At 56.4% G+C, this 17,797-nt stretch overlaps 3 protein-coding genes across 12 annotated transcripts; 1 reads left to right on the forward strand and 2 right to left on the reverse strand.

Annotated features, from left to right (window-relative positions):
* Positions 1-406: 406 nt before the first annotated feature.
* Positions 407-8,841, reverse strand: TMEM145 (transmembrane protein 145). Of its 9 annotated transcripts, none has more exons than XM_033845109.2 (15): positions 8,625-8,829; positions 7,785-7,859; positions 7,591-7,668; positions 7,422-7,508; positions 7,228-7,329; positions 7,043-7,127; positions 6,865-6,936; positions 6,683-6,751; positions 6,275-6,355; positions 6,108-6,186; positions 5,868-5,961; positions 5,101-5,118; positions 3,953-4,073; positions 1,699-1,905; positions 407-1,225 (listed from the first exon to the last, which is right to left on the reverse strand). In XM_033845109.2, the coding sequence occupies exons 1-15, from the start codon at positions 8,745-8,747 to the stop codon at positions 843-845; spliced, it is 1,674 nt and encodes a 557-aa protein (XP_033701000.1). In that variant the 5' UTR covers positions 8,748-8,829; the 3' UTR covers positions 407-842. The 9 variants fall into 9 exon arrangements, with proteins under 9 accessions (XP_033701000.1, XP_073651997.1, XP_033701001.1 ...); XM_073795896.1 differs by having other exon boundaries at positions 407-753; positions 4,946-5,118; XM_033845107.2 differs by having other exon boundaries at positions 839-1,225; positions 4,946-5,118.
* Positions 8,842-10,731: 1,890 nt separating this feature from the next.
* Positions 10,732-12,803, reverse strand: PRR19 (proline rich 19). Its single transcript, XM_004318164.4, has 2 exons — positions 11,349-12,803; positions 10,732-11,262 (listed from the first exon to the last, which is right to left on the reverse strand). The coding sequence occupies exons 1-2, from the start codon at positions 11,965-11,967 to the stop codon at positions 10,790-10,792; spliced, it is 1,092 nt and encodes a 363-aa protein (XP_004318212.3). The 5' UTR covers positions 11,968-12,803; the 3' UTR covers positions 10,732-10,789.
* A 2,130-nt stretch (positions 12,804-14,933) lies between these two features.
* On the forward strand, positions 14,934-17,488 carry PAFAH1B3 (platelet activating factor acetylhydrolase 1b catalytic subunit 3). 2 transcript variants are annotated; one of them, XM_004318165.4, is made up of 5 exons: positions 14,943-15,394; positions 15,601-15,690; positions 16,374-16,490; positions 16,569-16,691; positions 17,157-17,488. In XM_004318165.4, exons 1-5 carry the CDS (start codon positions 15,317-15,319, stop codon positions 17,445-17,447), a joined length of 699 nt encoding a protein of 232 aa, XP_004318213.1. In that variant the 5' UTR covers positions 14,943-15,316; the 3' UTR covers positions 17,448-17,488. The 2 variants fall into 2 exon arrangements, with proteins under 2 accessions (XP_019807505.1, XP_004318213.1); XM_019951946.3 differs by lacking the exon at positions 16,569-16,691 and having other exon boundaries at positions 14,934-15,394.
* Positions 17,489-17,797: the final 309 nt, after the last annotated feature.

Consider the following 17,797-nt stretch of genomic DNA (forward strand, 5'->3'; position numbering starts at 1 on the left):
CTCCACAGAGGGAGACTTCCGGAAACTTCCCCGCCCATTTGTTCCTAAACGCATGCGCAGCAGTGACCTCCTTGGCTAGTGAAGTGAGAATCACACATGCGCAGTGCTAAAATCGTAACCCGAACTCCCGGCGCAGGTGGCTGAGCGAACCGTCGGCCACTGGAGGGCGCCTCTACCTCTAACTGGGGAAGAGAAGATAAAAATAAAGAAGCCGTACAATAAGAGGACTCTGCTAGATGATGATTCATATTTTCAGGGCTCCCAGATTCTGGGTCAACAAAAGGTCAGGTTATGCAGGCCCCTCCCAAGATACCATTTCACAGTTGGGCGCACTGTGGTCCCGAGCCTGGAACGGTTCTTGCTCAGCCCCGTCTCTGAGCACTGTCAAGATGTAGAAGAGCCCATCTTAAAGATAAAAACTCAACGAATCCTCTTTATTTTGGCAAGAAGGGGAAAAAAGTCTTTCTGCCAAGGACCTGAGGGAGGGCCTTCGGGATGGAGATAGGGTGAACAGAGTACGGGTGCTAGGTCACAGAGATCCCAAGGGAAGGTATGAGTCGAGACTAGCTTCACAACATCCGTCCCGGGAGCGGTGGCTCGGGGTCGCGGAGTCCTGGAGAGTCACAGGCAGGGTCCCGGCGATCGTCACTGGTTTTCCGGGGTCCGGCGGGGTCAGAGGTCTCGGAGGGGGCCAGGGGGCCGGAGGTCACGGAACAGCGGGAGCCCAGAATCCGGTGCCGCTCGGGGCAGGGGCTGAGGGAGGGGACGGGGAGAGCGGCTCCCGCGGGACCGTTTGGCACAAGAGTCGGGGGAAGGGGTCGGGAGCTGGACACTACGCACCCCTACCTGGGCGCGCGGGGTGGGGAGGTTTGGGAAGGCCGGGGTTGGCAGAGCCCTGGGGCCGGGATAGAGCGGGGATCCGGAGCCCGGCCGGGGCCCGGCGCGCGGCCCATGGGGCAGGCGCGGGCAGGGGTACTCAGACCGGGGGTGCGGTGCCCCCGGCCGTGTGCATGCTGAAGTATTCGGTGAAGCCGGTGAGCGGCGCCGCTGTCTGGGGCACGAGCGGCTGGTAGGGTGGCGTCGGGCCATCCCAGCTCGGGTCGGCCGCCTTGGGGAACCGAGAGGAAGGGGGCGGGGAGGCCGTGCCCCGCTCGGCCATGGTCACCACGCGGCCCCTCGGGGCCACCGCCGCCGCCACCGCTGTCTCCTCCACCTGCTTCCCGGCCTGGGAGGGGGGTCAGGGTCAGAGGCCGTCCAGGACCCACGGGGGGCAGATGCGGCCCCGAAGGCCCGTCCCTCTTCCCCCGATGATCCCCCCTCCCGAGGTGTGGGCGCAGGTGTCAGTCAGGGGCGCCTGGACAGTGGGGCCAGGTACTCAAGGGGCGGCGTCGGGGTGCGCCGGTCGAACTCCGGCGGCGGCCGGGGAGGCGGGGGAGAACCGCGGAAGGCCGCCGGTGGCGGGGGCACCGCGCGGGGTGTCCGAGGGGGCGTACGCAACAGCGCCAGGACCCAGTCTGGCAAGGTGGGCGCGGGCGCCGGGGGATGGTCGCGGCGCGGCGTTGGGGCGCTGGGGGTGCGAAAGGCAGGGGGTGGGCTCAGGCGCCTGGACGTGGAGGGCGGTGGAGGGGCCGGGAGCGGGGTCAAGTACTCCAGGGGCGGCGCCAGCAGCTCCTCCGGCGCCGGGGCCGCGGGGCTTACGCAGGAGGTGGGCGGGGGGATGGAGAAGAGCTCCGTGAAGTTGGGCACCGAGTCGCTGATGAACGTCACGTTCCCGTAGACGTGTTCCGGGAAGGCCTTGTCTGCGGATTGGCTTCCTCCGGGGCCTGGGGCTCCGGCCGAGGCGATCTGCGACGTGCGCACGTGGTACGGGAAGTTCTTGTTGGCCGCCGAAGGGCGTGTCATGATCTGGGGCGAAGGGCAGGCGCAGGTTGGAGAAGGACTGTCCAGGCCTCAGGCTGCCTCCATAAACATGAGGCCCTGAGGATTCCCCTTCACCTGACATCCCCGCTTCCCCGAAACCCTTCAACTGGCTTAGGCGCCTCCTCTGAGCTCTCGCAGTACCCTGGCCTCTAACCTTTCCCAGCCATCACAACTCTTACTACTCTGCCGATGCTTCCTCCATCAGAGCCCTGATCAGCCAGTTATCACTTTAAGCGTCAGCATCCTACTCTGTCTAGTATGATAGCTACTAGTTATATGTGGCTATTTAAATTTAAATTAATCAAAATTAAACTGAAACTTTCATTTCTCAGTCACACTAGCCACATTTAAGTGCTCAATAGCCACATGTAGTTAGTAGCTATTGTGTGGGACAGCACAGATTGTAGAATATTTTCATAAACACAGGGAGTTCAACTGGACAGCAACTGACAGACTCCAGAATGTTAGCTCCATGAGGGCAGGTACTTGACTGTTCTCTTCCCTGCTGAATCCCCAATACCTTTAGAACAGTGCCTGACACATACAAGCTCTCAAGAAATACTGGTTGAATGCGGAGATGTCTCCTGAATTAGCTGGCAGGCCATGAGGGCAGGGACCGGGTGTGACCCTAGCACTGCAACACGGGAGCCCAGCACAGTCCCTCTAAGGTAGTTGCTGAATAAGTGAACAAGGAGCTGAAACCGAAGAACAGCAGAGTGCCAGAGGTGGAGCTGTGCTGAGCTAACACGAGCATTTTTAGGAAGGAAACTGGTTGAAGGTTAAGTATAACAGAAAGGGCACCCCACCTCCCAGCCCCACAGCTCACTGAGTGTGGGATCTGGGACACATTGATTAAACTCCCAGAGCCTCACTGCAGAAAAGGGGTTACAGTGCCTACTTGGAAAGATGAAGAGAGGGTGGAAATGAAAACCACTGGTGCAGAGCCTGGCACATGGTGGGTTCTCAGCATTTCTCCTCTCTCTGTCTCTTTGTGACTTCCTGGAACAGAGCCTCAAGAGGGACTGTCCCGGGAAAGTGAGTCTGTACCTAAGGTTCTAGGGTAGAACATGCGGGACCTGGTCCCCTCCGTCAGTGGCCCAGTATATTCCCTGCAAAGAATACATGGTGGACCCCTTGAGTCAGGAGCCGGGGTCTTCAGCAATGCCTATTTCCCTGTGTGGTTCCTTCTTATGCCAGATCTTGTGGTCTGCTGGAGAAGGATTGGGTTCAAAGTCCCCCTGCCCTCCACCACCAAAGGCCATGGAGCCTGGCAGGTCACCTCCCTTCTCTGGGCTTTAGTTTCCCCTCTCTGTATAGTGGGTTCAGTGATGGTTATCCATCCTGTCTGGGGTTGCTCTGCCATTTAAACAAGAGGACGAAATAAATGCACGTGAGTGTTCCCAACATGAAACAGAGGCTGGTTTGAGACAGGTGTCCGTTGAATGGTGGATGGATGGATGGATGGATGGATGGATGGATGGATGGATAGATGGATAGAAGAACTGTCAGCCAGAAGGCCAGATAGGATGTAAACCAAGGCAAAGAAGAGGTTTGGTGCTCAAACCCTCTGCTGCCATTCAGATTTAGGCCCCCTGAAGCCCCAGCCTGACCCACCCCAGTTGCTTCTTCCTGTGATAGAGCAGCAGAGATGGAAGAATGGGGGGGGGGGGAGGAGAGACCAAGGGGCTTAGGGAAGGCAGTGGGGATACAGAAGGGAAGAGTGAGAGTCTAGGGACACAGGGTCAGGATGGAAATGGGGAGGGGGGCAAAGAAAGAGGGTGGGGTTGGGGGAAGAGGCCAGGACACAAAAGTGGGAGAGAGGAATAGAAGAGGGTGGACTCTGGGGGATACAGTGGAATAGCCTGCCAGACCCAGCAGGCTCTCAGTAAGTGTCTATTGAATGACTAAAGGGATGAAGTGAAGGAAATGGATCAAGAGCTCAGAACAGAAGGTTCAGGCAGCTCAGGCGTGGAGAGCCTCATGCATCCTCCACCCATGGGTTTCCCATCCCCAACTGGATGCCCAGCCTCACCAGGAACACGCCGTGGGCATACAAATGGATCCCCAGCTGGATGCCATTGACAATCTTCTCCCGGGCCCACTTGGGGATCCCAAAGTTGGCGATCAGGGCCATGACCGGAACTGCAAAGAACCTGAAGGGGAGGTATTGGGTCTGTAGAGTCACTGGCCCTGCCTTCCACCCCACCCCATGGCCCCAAATACCCTGCTATGCACACACATAGGTCCCAAGTGGGTCCCAAACTGGAGGGAAGCCAGTGTGACCTTCAGAAGCCAGAGGTTAAAAGGAGACAGGAATCCCACTGGCATGGGAAATTTGGGTGGGGGGAGCAAGGAGTAGGTTGAATTTAACTCAGTTCTATCCCACCCCAATCCTGGCACCTGATAGGAAATCTATAGATGTTTGATGAATGAATTAACATATGATAAAAACAATTAAAGACTTACTGCATGCCAGACCTGTTTCTAAGCATTTCACATATATACGCTCATCTAACTCTCACAGTGACTCTATAAGGCAGGTACAACTTCCATCCCCATTAAACAGATGAGGAAACCGAGGCAGAGAGAACTTAATTGACTTGTATAAGGTCACACAGTTTACAAGCTTTAGAACTGGGTCTAAACCCAGGCAATCTGGCTTAGAATCCATCTACTTTACTGCTGTGTTATGTTGAATAAAAAATATCACAACTAGCTTTTATTGGACATTTACTATGTGCCGGACTCGAAGCCCTCATCTGTTGCCCTATGCAGACTCAAGATAACCCTTTGCAGGAGATACCCCTGACAACCTTTCTTTATGGGCAAGTAACCTGAGGCACTCTTTTTTTCACTATGGGAAAGTAATTATTTCCAGGTTACAAAGTGAGTAAGTGGCAGACTCTGGTGACAGCTGCCTAACTTGAAAGCCCGTCTGCCTCCAAGAGGAGGGTTTGAGTTGGGAAGAGCCATTTCTGAGAAGCCAGGGAAGGCAGGGACAGGTTGGGGCCCCAGCACGTCTCACCAGAGGGTGTAGGCAGCAAAGAAGGGCAGATAAAAGGGCTGCTTCTCTGGGAAGTGGCGCAAGGAGATGAGCACGGCATAGCAGAACCACACGTAAGCTGCCACCTGTAGCCCGATGAGCCCGTAGCCCGCTGGCGACTCATACGTGTACAGTACCTGGCCCGGGTCAAAGAACTGGACCCAAGGGAGAAGGCTGGTCATAGCCCTGGCCTCCAACCCTCCACACAGGGACCCCAGACCCCACCCTCAGGTACCCAAGGGGCAGAGGTACTTGGTCGGGAGAGAAGCAGCAGGAGAATGAGAGAGAGAGATGAAAGCATATAGAAGTAGAGAGAGAGGGCGAAAAGATAGAGAATATATCTGCTACCATGGGCCCAACACAGGGGGCTAAACAGCACCACGTGTAAGCTTTTCCATTTGCATCAACTTGATGAAATAGGTCTTATTTTCACCCCACTTCACTGAAGGGGAAACTGAAGCTAAGCAGGAAGACTTTCGGCCAAAGTCAAGGTGATATAAAGCCTTAGAGAAGTCCCCTGGGGTAGGTAAGATCCTCCTAATTTTACAGAAGAGGAAACAGGCCCAGAGAGGGGGGCCATCAGCCAAGGTTAGCCAGCTGGGAAGTGGGAGAACCAGAGCGGAATCCAGGTCTGTGTGACTCCCGAACTTAATCACGACACTGAGCATTAAATGTGACAGACAGTGAGAGACAGAGGGAGGAGGAAGAGAGCTACGCAGAGATGGTGAAGAGGGGAGGAATGCACTTAGACAGATGGGAAGGCAGAAAACCACAGAGTGGGAGAGAGAGAGCCAGGAAGAGCGCGATGTGGGGAAGGGCTAGCAGACAGGTGGAAGAGGCCACCAAAAGCTTTGAAGGGCGAGGAGGATGGGGCAGAGCCTGAGCAGTGGCAGGCAGGACTCACCTTGGCCTCATAGATGAGCAGCACCACGTGGGTGAGGGTGTACAGGGTCATGTAGACAGACAACTTCACCGAGCCCGAGTGGCTGATGCGGCCCCTGGCGGCAGGCCGTGAGGGGGGACAGCAGGGGTGGGGGCCGTCAAGAGAGGAGGGGGCAGCCACCCCCCCAGCCCAATCTCTGCCCTGCTCCCTAGCCCAGCCACCACCCCCCGACAGTGGTCCCTCCCGCCCCAGCCTGGGCACCGTGTCACCGTGAATCCCTTCCCCAGAAGGATGAGCATCAGCAGGAAGATGAGGAAGCTGGAGGAGAAGAGCAGCTTGGCTGGTAGGAGGGAGGAGAGGGCAGCTCAGACACAGGGCTCAAATTGCAGAGGAGCCCCGGCACCCTCCCGGGTCCACTTCATTCTCACCCAAGATCTTCAGACTCTCATTGCTAATGCCATCAGTGGCATATTGGCCCCAGTAGATGCAGAAGAACAGGAGGCTCAGGACTGAGGGGAGGATGGGCAGAGAGAGGAAAGGACAGAAAGCAGCTTTAGGGCATCACTGTTCCCTAACACTATGATCCAGATGACCAAAACCCTTTCTTCACCCCCATCAGGATTCTAGACCCTTTATTCTCACTGACCTCCTAGGAAACTCTGGAGTCCAGGCCCCAGACCCCTCCTCCCTCTGACCCAGGAGTCCAGGCCCCCAGCCCCTCCTCTCCCAGGGCCCAGGAGTCCAGGTCCCCAGCCCCTCCTTGCTTAGGCCCAGGTATGTGAGCCCTAAGGCCCTCCTCCCACAGAACTCAAACGTTGCAATACTCTAAACCTCACCCTCCACTCCTGCTGCAGCCATGAACATTTTATAAGTCGTGTGGAGCAACTGACGACCTTTCAGCAAATCTGGAAGGAGGGTAGGGGAAGGCTGTACACAGCAGGAAGGGAGAGCAGCTCATCTCCTCCAACCTGGTTTCCCCTCCCCCATCTCTCCCCCACACCCCATGTGCTGGACTCACATCCAAAGTAACAGGAGAGGAAGAAGATGAGGATGAAGACGAGAAGGAAAGTCATATCTGTCTCCAGGATCCCTGCCAATTTGGTGGAAGGAGGAAACCATGCAGTCAGGATGGGTGTGCCTCAACAGGCTCCCAGCTCTGGGCTCCCACAAAAGGTCCTGGATCCCCATATGCTCACCAAACTCATCAGCAGAGAAATGCCGTGTCCAGAAAGACTTGCCATTGGTGAGGACCATCTCATACTCCAGCTGCAGCCCATCTCCCTGTGGGGAGTGTGGAGGCCTAAGGGGGGCCCTGGGCAGGGAGGGGGTCGGCAGGAAGGCAAGGAGAAGGCAGGCCCCAGTGGCCGGCCCAGCCCCTTACCCCACACTTGCTGAGTGCAATGTACCACCACCTTTCACGCACTGAGCGGAAGCTGCGGCCGCTAGAGCAGCTCAGGTAGCGTATTCCCTCCTCTGACACCACCTGGGGAGGAGCAAGAAGGCTGAAGCCTGCCTGTGCCTCCCCCTGGCCCTTGACCTCCAGCACCTGCCCATTCCCCCAGACTGGGCCCATACCTGACAGCCTGACCAGGCATACTGGGTGGTGAGGTTGATGACCTGGTTGTTCTCTGGCCTGATCACTGACTCCTTGGCCAGGCAGTCCTAGGGGAGGCAGGGCCATGGTCACTCCTTGGCTAGCTTCGACCTTATCCCTCCTCCCCTACACCCTCCTCACAGACTTCACCTTGTCCCCTGCCTTGTACACGGCTGGCCACTGGGATGGGTCGTCGAAATAGAGGAGGATGTTCTGACAGCACTTGGCCTGCAGACCCAAAGAGTCGGGGGGTTGGGGGAGCATAGGGAGCTGGGGTAACCCTTGCCTTGGGAAGCCAAGGGAGCATCCAGCCTTAGCATGGTGAGTGCTTGGGGAAGGCTCACCTCAGGGTATCGGAAACGGAAGTCCAGTCGGCCGTAATCCGAGAGGAAGCAAAATCTCGTCAGGAACACCCAGTCCTGGAAAAGGGGCCCACTCAGACCCTCTTCTGAGTCCCTTGAGAACTCTCGACTCCACAGACACCCCCTCAACTTTTCTTCCCTACCCTGGAATACCTGGTTTCCCAAGAAGCATAAGGGGACCAAGTCACCTCCAAAATTCTTCTGTGATCCTTTCACCTTGGTTCCAGGATTCCTCCTTCAGATGCCCCCACCCCCGTTTCTTCGCCTCCTTTCAAACACTTCTCCCATTTGCCAGGTGCCTGAGAAAGACCCTGGAGGGCCAGATCCCCATCCTGGGGATCTTGCATCAGGGATACCGTCCCTTGGGATACCGTCCCACTGGCTTTCCTCTAATTATCCACACACGCCCTCACGGTGGTCCCAGAGACCATCAGTTGCTGGGGAGTATTCCAAACGGCCCTCTCCTAGTCCTGAACAGGAGTGTGAACTCAGGCTCAATGCGCAGTGAAAGTGCTGTCCCTTCAGCACCACCTCGGCGTCCCCCACCCCCACCCCAAACTCCGACTCTCCCAACCCGGCCCCCCTCTTCGCCCAACTCTGACCTCAATGTCCCCGAGTCTCCTCTCGACCCAATGGCCCCCCCTCAGCCTCAACCCAGACCCAGTCCCGCACTGTGCCTGCCCACCTCCCACCCCACCCCCCGCGCAGCACTCAGAGACCGCCCGGGAGAGGCGGCAGAGGGCGGGGCGGGACCTGCCCCCTCCCTTCCCTCTCGTCCCTCGGGGGCCTGGCGGGTGGCAGGGGAGGGCCCGGCGCGCTCACCTCCTTGGAGCTGAGGTTGCCCCTCACATACTTGGCCCGGGCGCGGGGGGGCAGTGGCAGCAGCAGGAGTAGCAGCGGCGGCAGCAGCAGGCGGCGCAGAGCGGGCGCGCGCGGGGGCTCCATTCCACCCGCTCCGGCCCCGGCTCGGGCTCCGCTCCGGCTCCCACTCCGGCCCGGCGACGGCGGCGAGAGCGCGCGGGCCGGCTGGCGCGCGCCCCCGATTAAAGGGGCCGCCGGGAGCCGCGTTCCCTGCCCCCTCCTCCAGGATGACCCGGCCTGGACCCTTCCCAATCCCCGTGGGAGGGGACGCCCCTTTCCCATCCTCTCCACGCCTCCGCAGCCTCAGTCCTCCCCTCTGGGAATCTCCTTGGTACCTCCAGCTCCCCGTGTCCTAAAGTGAACTCACATTCCCCCAAGCCAAGTATCCTCCTCCAGACTGCCATCTCAGGATGGCCCACAACCCCCAGGCCCCAGCTCTGTCCTGACCTCCCCCCAGTTTAGTCCCCAAACTGCTCTTTGACTGCCCAGCCCCGCCCCCATAACAGCCATCACCATCTGTGACCACCACAAATTCCATGCACTCTGTGAAGTGCCTACAGAGACACAGAGGCACAGAGTAGGCAAACCACTTGTTCTGGGTCACACAGCTCCGAGGTGGCAGAGAGCCTTCAGCCACAACCACTACACCCTGCTGCCTGACCCTGCCCTGTCACTGCTTACCAGGGTCTGAAACCAGCTGCTGTGAGGCAGAAGAGGTGGTATTGTGAGAAACCCACAAGCAAACTCTGAAATCAATTGCTTGGGCTCAAATCCCAGCATTGCCACTTCCTCCCCATAAAACCTCAGCGAAGTCACAGCTGCGTGACCTCCCAGTCCAGTCCCCTACACCCTGGTACTGACTTTATGGTTTCCCTGTGGGCAATAGGGAGCCCTGGAAAAGCTTTACAGAGTACAGTCCAAGCCCCTCAGCTTCATTTTCCTGATCAGATTCCAACACATTTCCAGCTTCATCCCTCCCCCTCCACTGCAGAAAATCTGCTGCTCCTCAAAATATCATTTTAAAAAACTTTCTAAGTCAGGAGGCCAAGCAGGAAACGTAAATGTGTGAAATGCTTTCAAAGGAGAGTGTGGACCCCACAAAAAAGGAGCCTCTGCTACTTGGCTTCAGCCAGTTGTTAACAGGAGGGATAGTAGGTCTGCTGCCAGGTTTCTTTCCTTCCTCCTTCCCTCCCTCTCCTCGCCTCTCTCCCTCCCTCCCTCCTTCCCTCCTTCCTTCCTTCTCTCCTTCCTTTCTCCTTCCTTTCTTTCTCTCTTTTCTTTCTTTCTTTTTTTATTTTGAGAGAGAAGCCAGAATTTTTTTTTTTTTCAAATCAAGCACACTGGTTTGTAACAGTACATAACTGATTCTAAAATGTTAAATATACTGTAGCCCAAAGAAAAAAGTCTGTCGCCATATCCAGGCCTCATGTGCCATTCCTGCCCAGATCCTGCACACACACTGTTCCTGTGCCCACCAGACCAGAAGCCTCTCATAGGCAGAGCCCAGACGTGACTCACTCTAGATCCCAGGATGACCTAGGGATATAGGGTGAATGAAAATGGTCCCACATCCCTTATTTGCCCTCCACCAGGCCTTGCACGTGCTGTTCCACAGAAGAGCATTTCTAGATTGCCTGAAATATTCTTTTCCTTCTCTACTAGCAAGTTTCTACCAAACTTAAAAAATACAAGGGTCTTATATCAACTCCCTCATCAGCAGGGCAGTCATGACTCCCTCCTTGGACTCCCTCAGCCCCTGCACCTTTCTCTCTCCCAGATGCAACCACTAGGGCTGAAACTGTCTGTGTTCACCACTGTACTGGGAGTCCCCTGGGGACACAGCCTCAGTCTCACTCACTCTGGAGCCCCAGCATTATCAGAGCTCAGAGTTGAACACATAGTTGGCCTCAGTGGGTGGATGTGTTAGACTGACTGAAGGCCCCTGGGCCTTAGGAAGGCGACAAGTGACAGTACCTTCCCCTCCACCCTGGACCCAGAACTCAGAGCTAGGAAAAGCTGCTCTCCTGGGCCAGCCACTCACTAAAAACCAAGAGGATCATGAGGAAGGTACTTTATTGAAGTGATCAGAGTATGGGATTCCTTCCCCCAACCCAGCCTCAGCCTGCTCAGTACAGCCTCATGGGTGGAAAGCACCAGGCCTCTGGGCTGCTCCGGGCCACCACCCAGGAGAGGCTGGGCAGTGGGGCAGGGGGGCTGGGGCTCCAGTCCAGGGCAGAGGTTCGGGACAACAAGGGTGATGGTGGCTGAGGCAGGGGTTGTGGCGGTCCAATCCCCCAGGGCCGGGGAGGGGGAGGTGTGTCTACCAGCCAGATGCTTTTCAGCAGATCAAAGGCTGTTGGGGGGCCGCAGGCCGCCCCAGATGGCGAAGGCAACGAGGACAATGCGGGTGGCCAGGGACCTTTAGGTGGTGCCAGGTTCACCGGGTACACAGTAGGAGTGCCGGAGGTGTGAGGCACGGCGAAGGTGAGCTCCTTTGTCCCCTCTCGCCTCCTCTGCCTCCCCTCCCCTGGGGCCTCCTCAGGGCTGTTGATCCAGGAGGATGTCATCCTTTGTCTCTCAGGGCCCCTAGGCTTGGTCCCTGGCACAGAGGAAAGAAGCATGGGGCACAGCTGAGATAGAGCAGACAAAAGAAAAGGAAGCTCAGGGGGCAGGAGGTGAGCTCACCTGGCAAGTGTGGCTGGCAGCCCCGGAGCACCAGACTAAGGTCAGGCACACAGCCATGGCAGGCCTGTAAGGTGCCCACGATGGCATCCCTGGCCTCTTGTACTAGGTTCCTCCTGGGGAAGGCCTGTGGCAGAATCAGCTGGCATTGCAGCTCCCCCAGCAGCTGCCCCAAGCCAGGGAGCTGGGGGGGACTGGGTGGGCCTGGGCCCGAGGCTCCAGGCACTTGGTTTTCCTTGCCCCTTGACGGTGGGGCTGGTTCTTGGGCCCTGCCTGGGCTTGGGGAGGACTTGGTGGGGAGTACAGGGGTGCCTGACTCTAGGGACCCACTGCTAAGCAGCCGTGCCACGTCCAGAGATTTCACCTCGTGGCTGAAGAGACCCCGGTGCTCCCGGCTCAGGCGCCCCTGGGTTATGACCACGAGCTTGGGGGCAGCAGGCGCCACAGAATTCCGGAGAACCACATGTGGATCCCGACTGGCCACGGCAGGATCCTGATGGGCCAATGACCGGCGACTGCCCACCAGGGCCTCGTTACGCTCCCGCCTGGTCTTCCGACGGCGGACACGACCAGGTTTCTCAGGCTGCTGGAAAGGCTTGAGGGCTGGCCCCCTGGGGTCCATGGTGCCCTGGAAGATAAAAGACAGGGTGGTTGGGCTTCGCTGGTGGCGCAGTGGTTAAGAATCCGCCTGCCAATGCAGGGGACACGGGTTCGAGCCCTGGTGCGGGAAGATCCCACATGCCGTGGAGCAACTAAGCCCGTGTGCCACAACTACTGAAGCCCGCGCACCTAGAGCCCGTGCTCCGCAAGGAGAGAAGCCACCGCAATGAGAAGCCTGTGCACCGTAACCAAGAGTAGCCCCCGCTCGCCACAACTAGAGAAAGCCCGCACGTAGCAAAGAAGACCCAACGCAGACAAAAATAAATAAATAAATAAAATGTAAAAAAAAAAAAAAAAGACAGGGTGGTCATCAGCATGCAGATAACTCAAAGACCTAGAAGTGAGTAGTGAGAAGAGATGGTTTGGGGTGCGCTGGGAGTACTATTTAGAGACACAAGATGAGACAAAGGGATTGGTAGAGAGCAACTGGAAAAGGCTTGGTCAGGGTAAGGTCAGAAAAAAAAGCAGGGTCATAGGAGTAGGATGAGGTCAAGGGAGTCATGCTGAACGGGAAGATTTATCAGGGGATAGAGAAGGGGTTAGAGAGAACAGGGATATGAAGAAATAGCTAAAAAATGGGGGATGGGAAAGGGATCATGATATTGGCGGGATCTGGTGAACCAGAAAGGGACTTTGGACAGACGAGAAATCCAGGGGTAAAGGAGGTACTGGAGAATGTAGAAAGTGGAGAGAGATGGTAGAGAGAGAAAGGCAGGAAAGAAAATGGAAGTTGGAGAAACAGAGAATAACTCGGGAGGACAGAAAGGGCAACAGAGGAGCTATCAGGGACTGGGGCCTGGTCATAGAACGGGGTAGGAAACAAGGCTGCGTGGGGCAGATGAGGTAGGGAAGGGAGTACAGTTGGTGGGGGCAGGGAAGGGGAAGGGCCCCTCACCTTCTCCTGTCCCCAACGAACCCCGCCCCCCCCACCCGCCCACTCCACGTGGCTGTGGGGTACAATGGCTTATTTTCCGCGGTGACCCTAGCTCTCAACGTGCCTGATACTCTTCCGGGTCTCACACAGGGCCTCGTGCAAGCACGCATGCGCGTGCCCCTCCCACGCCCTTTGGCTCCCCACCCCCACCCCAAGAGGCACAGGCCCAGGGGCACGTGCCAGCTGCCCAGAGCGCAGGTTATAGCCCCGCCCCTCCCGACCTCACATTCGGAAACCTCTTTCATTTGTCCTTAGGCACCTCCTATCCACCAATTGGCTGTGAGGTCCACTAGGCCCGCCCCCTTCCTCAATGCTGATTGGTTTAGACATCTATCGCGGACTTTCTCTCTGGAGCTTGGAGATATAGGCGAAGCCAAGAGGGAGAAGGGCTACGGTAGCCCTACACACAGCCAGGCTCCAAGCAGTCACAGGCTTTATCCCTAGAGAGTCAGTATAGTGTCGTCATTTAGAGCTAGGCTCCAGACCTACACTACCTAGGTTCAAATGCCCAGGCACATTTGAGCTCTGTGACCTCGGAAAAGTATGTAACTGCTCAGAGCTTCAGTTTCCTAATCTGTAAAATGGAGTTGGTATCTTCTCCTTCTTATAACTGCTGTAAGTATGAAATGAGCCAACATACAATTTGAAAACAGCGCTTGGTGAATGGATGCCTGTAAATTTTGTTTCTCACTACACTTGTCCCCTCAGACTTTTTTTTTTTTTTTTTTGACCGCGTGGCTTGCGGGATCTCAGTTTCCTGACCAGGGATTGGACCCCGGCCCACAGCAGTGAAAGCCCAGAATCCTAACCACTAGGCCACCAAAATCAAGGTATGCCAGGGTATTCCCTATACCCTAATAAGCTATATTCTGTATTACCTGGTAATGTTGCTTGCCCAACCTTCACTATCTTTCAAAGCCGAACTCCTTAGATACTACTCCTTCTAGGAAATCCCTCACCCTGAGTCCTTCTCTTTCTTCTCCCACAGAGGTCCCCCGTGCATTCCTTAATCACAACCTTGATCGCTCCCTCAGCTTTGTGTCTGGATCTACCTCCCCCAACACGCTGGGACAAGGCCAGGATCTGACCCATTCCTTTAATACTCATTCAGCAAGTACTTGTGAACAGCCATAGATAGTACTTGGTATTAATACTGTGAGTCAGGCCCTGTTCCAGGCAAGTGGATTGAGGCAAAACACAAACACAATAAATAAGATTCATCTCTGTATCTCAGTATCAGCCTACCTAGAAGGAATGAATAGATAGGAAGATCCCATCTGGGAGTGGAGCTACAGGAATATGAGCAGGACTTTGAGGGTGGTGTGGGACCCCCACCTGGTCCCCCAGAACAGGGAGATCTGGGAAGACTTGAGGACTGAGATTAATTTGGGGCAGGAGGTGGGGGGCAGCGACCTTAGGTGGCCTTGGCTGTGGATGTAGGTTTTGGAGCTCAGACACACCCAACTGAAGTTGTTGGTCAGCCATAGGTTTAGGGAGGGGAGCAGAGGCCACAGATCTGTAAGATGAGCTGCGCGGGAGGGGCTCCAGGCTGGACTTGGGCCTTGCAGCATCTCTAATTTCCTTTATCTTTCTGCATCTTCTACTACCCTCTTTGCAGGGTAATGTCTGTAATGCAAAGACATATAGTTTAGAAATTATGCCACAAAAACTGGCATAATTTGAGCAGGGGAGGCCCATGAGCAGATAGGCTCACTAAAGTCCTGGCACTGCCTTGGCGTGAGTGTCTCCTTACAGCTGAGCCTCTAATTTTCACATTTCCATCCTCCTTTTCTCTCCCCCACGTCAGAAGAAAATGGGAGCGTCCCTTCCTTGCCAGGTGCGTTTGAGCCACCCCCTCAAAGATCCAAGCATGGACTCGTCCACTCACTCCCCTACCACCACGTGAATGAGACACACAGACACACACCCCCACACACAGTAGGTGGTTCCTTCCCCACATTTCTCGCCCTACAGCAAATGGTTTCTTCCCACGAGGAAGGGCGCTAGATTTTCCCCACTCTGCTTTCACGGTAGGGTGGTTTCTCCCTCCTCCCCTCCACGGGTGCCGGATGGTCTCGCCTCCCCCCACGCCCCGTGCCGCCGCCGCTGCCGGAGAGTGAGCGGCCCGGGCAGGAAGCGCCGGACGAGCCCACTGCGCGGCCGCCGTGGGGGAAGCAAGGCCAATTCCTCTAAGTGAAGGTTTCCGCCCCGGAGAGGAGGCGGCGCCCGGGATCGGCCGCGCCCTCCGCTAGAGTGCGGGCTTCGGGACAGTCCATTGTTGCCTGAGGGGTAGGGGTGGGCGTGGCGGCGCCGCCTCCTTCAGGAACACTCCCCGGCTGACCGCGCTCGCTCGTCCTGCTGGAGCCGCGGCGCCAAGATGAGTGGAGAAGAGAACCCAGCCAGCAAGCCCACGCCGGTGCAGGACGTGCAGGGCGACGGGCGCTGGATGTCCCTGGTGAGCGACCCCGCCCGCGATACTCTGGAGTCCGGGGCTGGGGGCGGGGGATGGGGGGGGAAGGCTCTGAGAGAGTAGCTGGTTTGCGCCGCTCTCATTACGAGATTGGGAAACTGAGGGTAGTTGGCGTGGTGCCGCCTAAGGAAGCGGGGCGGGGCGGGCCCAGCAGCGCGCGTGCCATTGACTCCCCCTTTACGTCCCCAAAGCACCATCGGTTTGTAGCCGACAGCAAAGATAAAGAACCCGAAGTCGTCTTCATCGGGGACTCCTTAGTCCAGCTAATGCACCAGTGCGAGGTGAGGCCCGTCCCTCTCTTCCTGCCCCCCCCAGGCCTGTGCCCTCAGTGACAGACCTGGACCAGAGCCCAGACCAGGCGGTGTATGGGGTACCCGAAATAGCCTCAGGTAATGCCGGGCACCCAGAATCTCAGTATAATGTGCCACATTCTACTGAGAAGGAAGTGTGTGTCCTGGCTTTGTCGTACTGGGTCTGTGTATAGTGAGACTTAAAATGAGGCTTCGTGCAAGACTGCCTAGGATGAGGCTCTTTGTTTGCTTAAACTAGTGCCCAGCCCTAATGGATTTCCACAGAGCTATAGTTATTTCCACAAAGTGAAGGTCAACGGTAATAGGTCTCTACTAAGGGGGCTCAATTATGATATCTTGCCATTAAGCGACGTTAAACCATGGCTTTCCTCAAAGTGAGGTTCAACTGGAATGCTGTTGGTTCGATGCCTGGCTCAAGTAGAATAGGCTTCCGTGAAGGGAGTCCTGCTTCCATGGGGTTTTGTGGAAGTGAGACTATAATGGGTTTGCGTAAAGTGAGGTTTGACCATATTGGGGTTTGCTCAAGGTGAGATTTAACCAGACTGCTTCCGTAAAGCAGGGCTCTTCCATGATGACATTTGGTTAACCTTTGGATAGAGAGTGGTGGTCCATGCTGACAGTGCCCCTGTGCCCACACCACTTCTTGCCCACAGATCTGGCGGGAGCTCTTTTCCCCTCTTCATGCACTTAACTTTGGCATTGGCGGTGACAGCACGCAGCACGTGCTGTGGCGTCTGGAGAACGGGGAGCTGGAACACATCCGGCCCAAGGTGAGCAGGGCTTGGGTGGGCAGCTAGAGCACCCTTAGCCTGCCCCCTCACCACTGCTTCATGCCTCTCTTTCCACAGATTGTGGTGGTCTGGGTGGGTACCAATAACCACGGGCACACCGCAGAGCAGGTGGCTGGAGGCATCAAGGCCATCGTGCAACTGGTGAACCAGCGGCAGCCCCAGGCCCGGGTCGTGGTGCTGGTGAGAGAGTGAGAGGGTGGGGAAAGAAGAATGGCAGTGTTCTGGGACTCCTTCACGTGTAGCCACAGCTGCACGGTTCTGGGCAGCTTAGCACAGAGCAGTGGTTGAAGGCAGAATCTCATGTTGAAGCTTGCTACACCCATCAGAGGGGCTGTGGTTAAGGACATGTTCAGGGACCAGTTAACCCCTTTTGCCCAAGAGACTGCTAGAGATTCTCAGGGTGTTGAGAAATTCAAGACACTTAAATAGCCAAAAGTTGTCAGGCATTCCCAGGGTTAATCTTGCCTCCATCACTTCTAGAAGGTCTCACTTCTAGAATAAGGTCTCAGACCATCATCTTCCCATCCCTAGTGTATTCTGCAGCTGGGGACTTACTGATGGGGGGTGGGGGACAGTTTGGCACAGGGAACAGGATACCCAGAGGCTGGTAGGATGCCTCCTCACAACTCTTCTTGCCTTCCTCAGGGCCTGCTTCCTCGGGGCCAGCACCCCAACCCACTTCGCGAGAAAAACCGACAGGTGAATGAGCTGGTACGGGCAGCACTGGCTGGCCACCCACGGGCGCACTTCCTGGATGCAGACCCTGGCTTTGTGCACTCAGATGGTACCATAAGTCACCATGACATGTATGATTACCTGCATCTCAGCCGGCTGGGGTACACACCTGTTTGCCGGACCCTGCACTCCCTGCTTCTGCGTCTGCTCGCCCAAGACCAGGGACAGGGTAGTGCTCCCCTGCCAGAACCCACACCCTAAGCATCTGCCTTCCTGCAACATTAAATTTTCATTCTTCAGTCTCCCATTCTCTGCTTTATGGCCAATCCCGTGTGGGTACCTGAATCTCAACTCCAATGTCTGTGACCCTGCATCTCTGCCCAAGGCAGGCCGCACCAATCCATCAAGATGCTCTGGCTCTTGTAGAGTCAGGCAGATTTCTGTCATCACAGTGGTGCTCCAGGCAGGCACGACCAATCAGTACAACACGAAGTGAAACTGGTTTTCTAACATGGCCCTATAGGATCATGGTCAAGCAAGAATTCTGGGTGACCCAACGGTCAAAGCCCACTCAGAGCTGCCCTCCAATCTGCACATGCTCTTCCCCCTGA

This window comes from Tursiops truncatus, chromosome 19 (genome assembly GCF_011762595.2).
Source record: "Tursiops truncatus isolate mTurTru1 chromosome 19, mTurTru1.mat.Y, whole genome shotgun sequence".
Classification (NCBI taxonomy): domain Eukaryota; kingdom Metazoa; phylum Chordata; class Mammalia; order Artiodactyla; family Delphinidae; genus Tursiops; species Tursiops truncatus.

Bases quoted from the DNA above. Each gene is read 5' to 3' on its own strand.
- TMEM145 (XM_033845105.2), bottom strand. From the start codon at position 8,747: ATGGAGCCCCCGCGCGCGCCCGCTCTGCGCCGCCTGCTGCTGCCGCCG. The intron at 7,128-7,227 runs GTAAGGGGCTGG...CACTCCCCACAG, and splicing joins TTGCACTCAGCAAGTGTGGG to GGAGATGGGCTGCAGCTGGA. The intron at 6,187-6,274 runs GTGAGAATGAAG...CCCTCCTACCAG, and splicing joins TGAGAGTCTGAAGATCTTGG to CCAAGCTGCTCTTCTCCTCC.
- PRR19 (XM_004318164.4), bottom strand. From the start codon at position 11,967: ATGGACCCCAGGGGGCCAGCCCTCAAGCCTTTCCAGCAGCCTGAGAAA. The intron at 11,263-11,348 runs GTGAGCTCACCT...CCTCTGTGCCAG, and splicing joins CTGCCAGCCACACTTGCCAG to GGACCAAGCCTAGGGGCCCT.
- PAFAH1B3 (XM_004318165.4), top strand. From the start codon at position 15,317: ATGAGTGGAGAAGAGAACCCAGCCAGCAAGCCCACGCCGGTGCAGGAC. The intron at 15,395-15,600 runs GTGAGCGACCCC...ACGTCCCCAAAG, and splicing joins ACGGGCGCTGGATGTCCCTG to CACCATCGGTTTGTAGCCGA. The intron at 15,691-16,373 runs GTGAGGCCCGTC...TCTTGCCCACAG, and splicing joins AGCTAATGCACCAGTGCGAG to ATCTGGCGGGAGCTCTTTTC.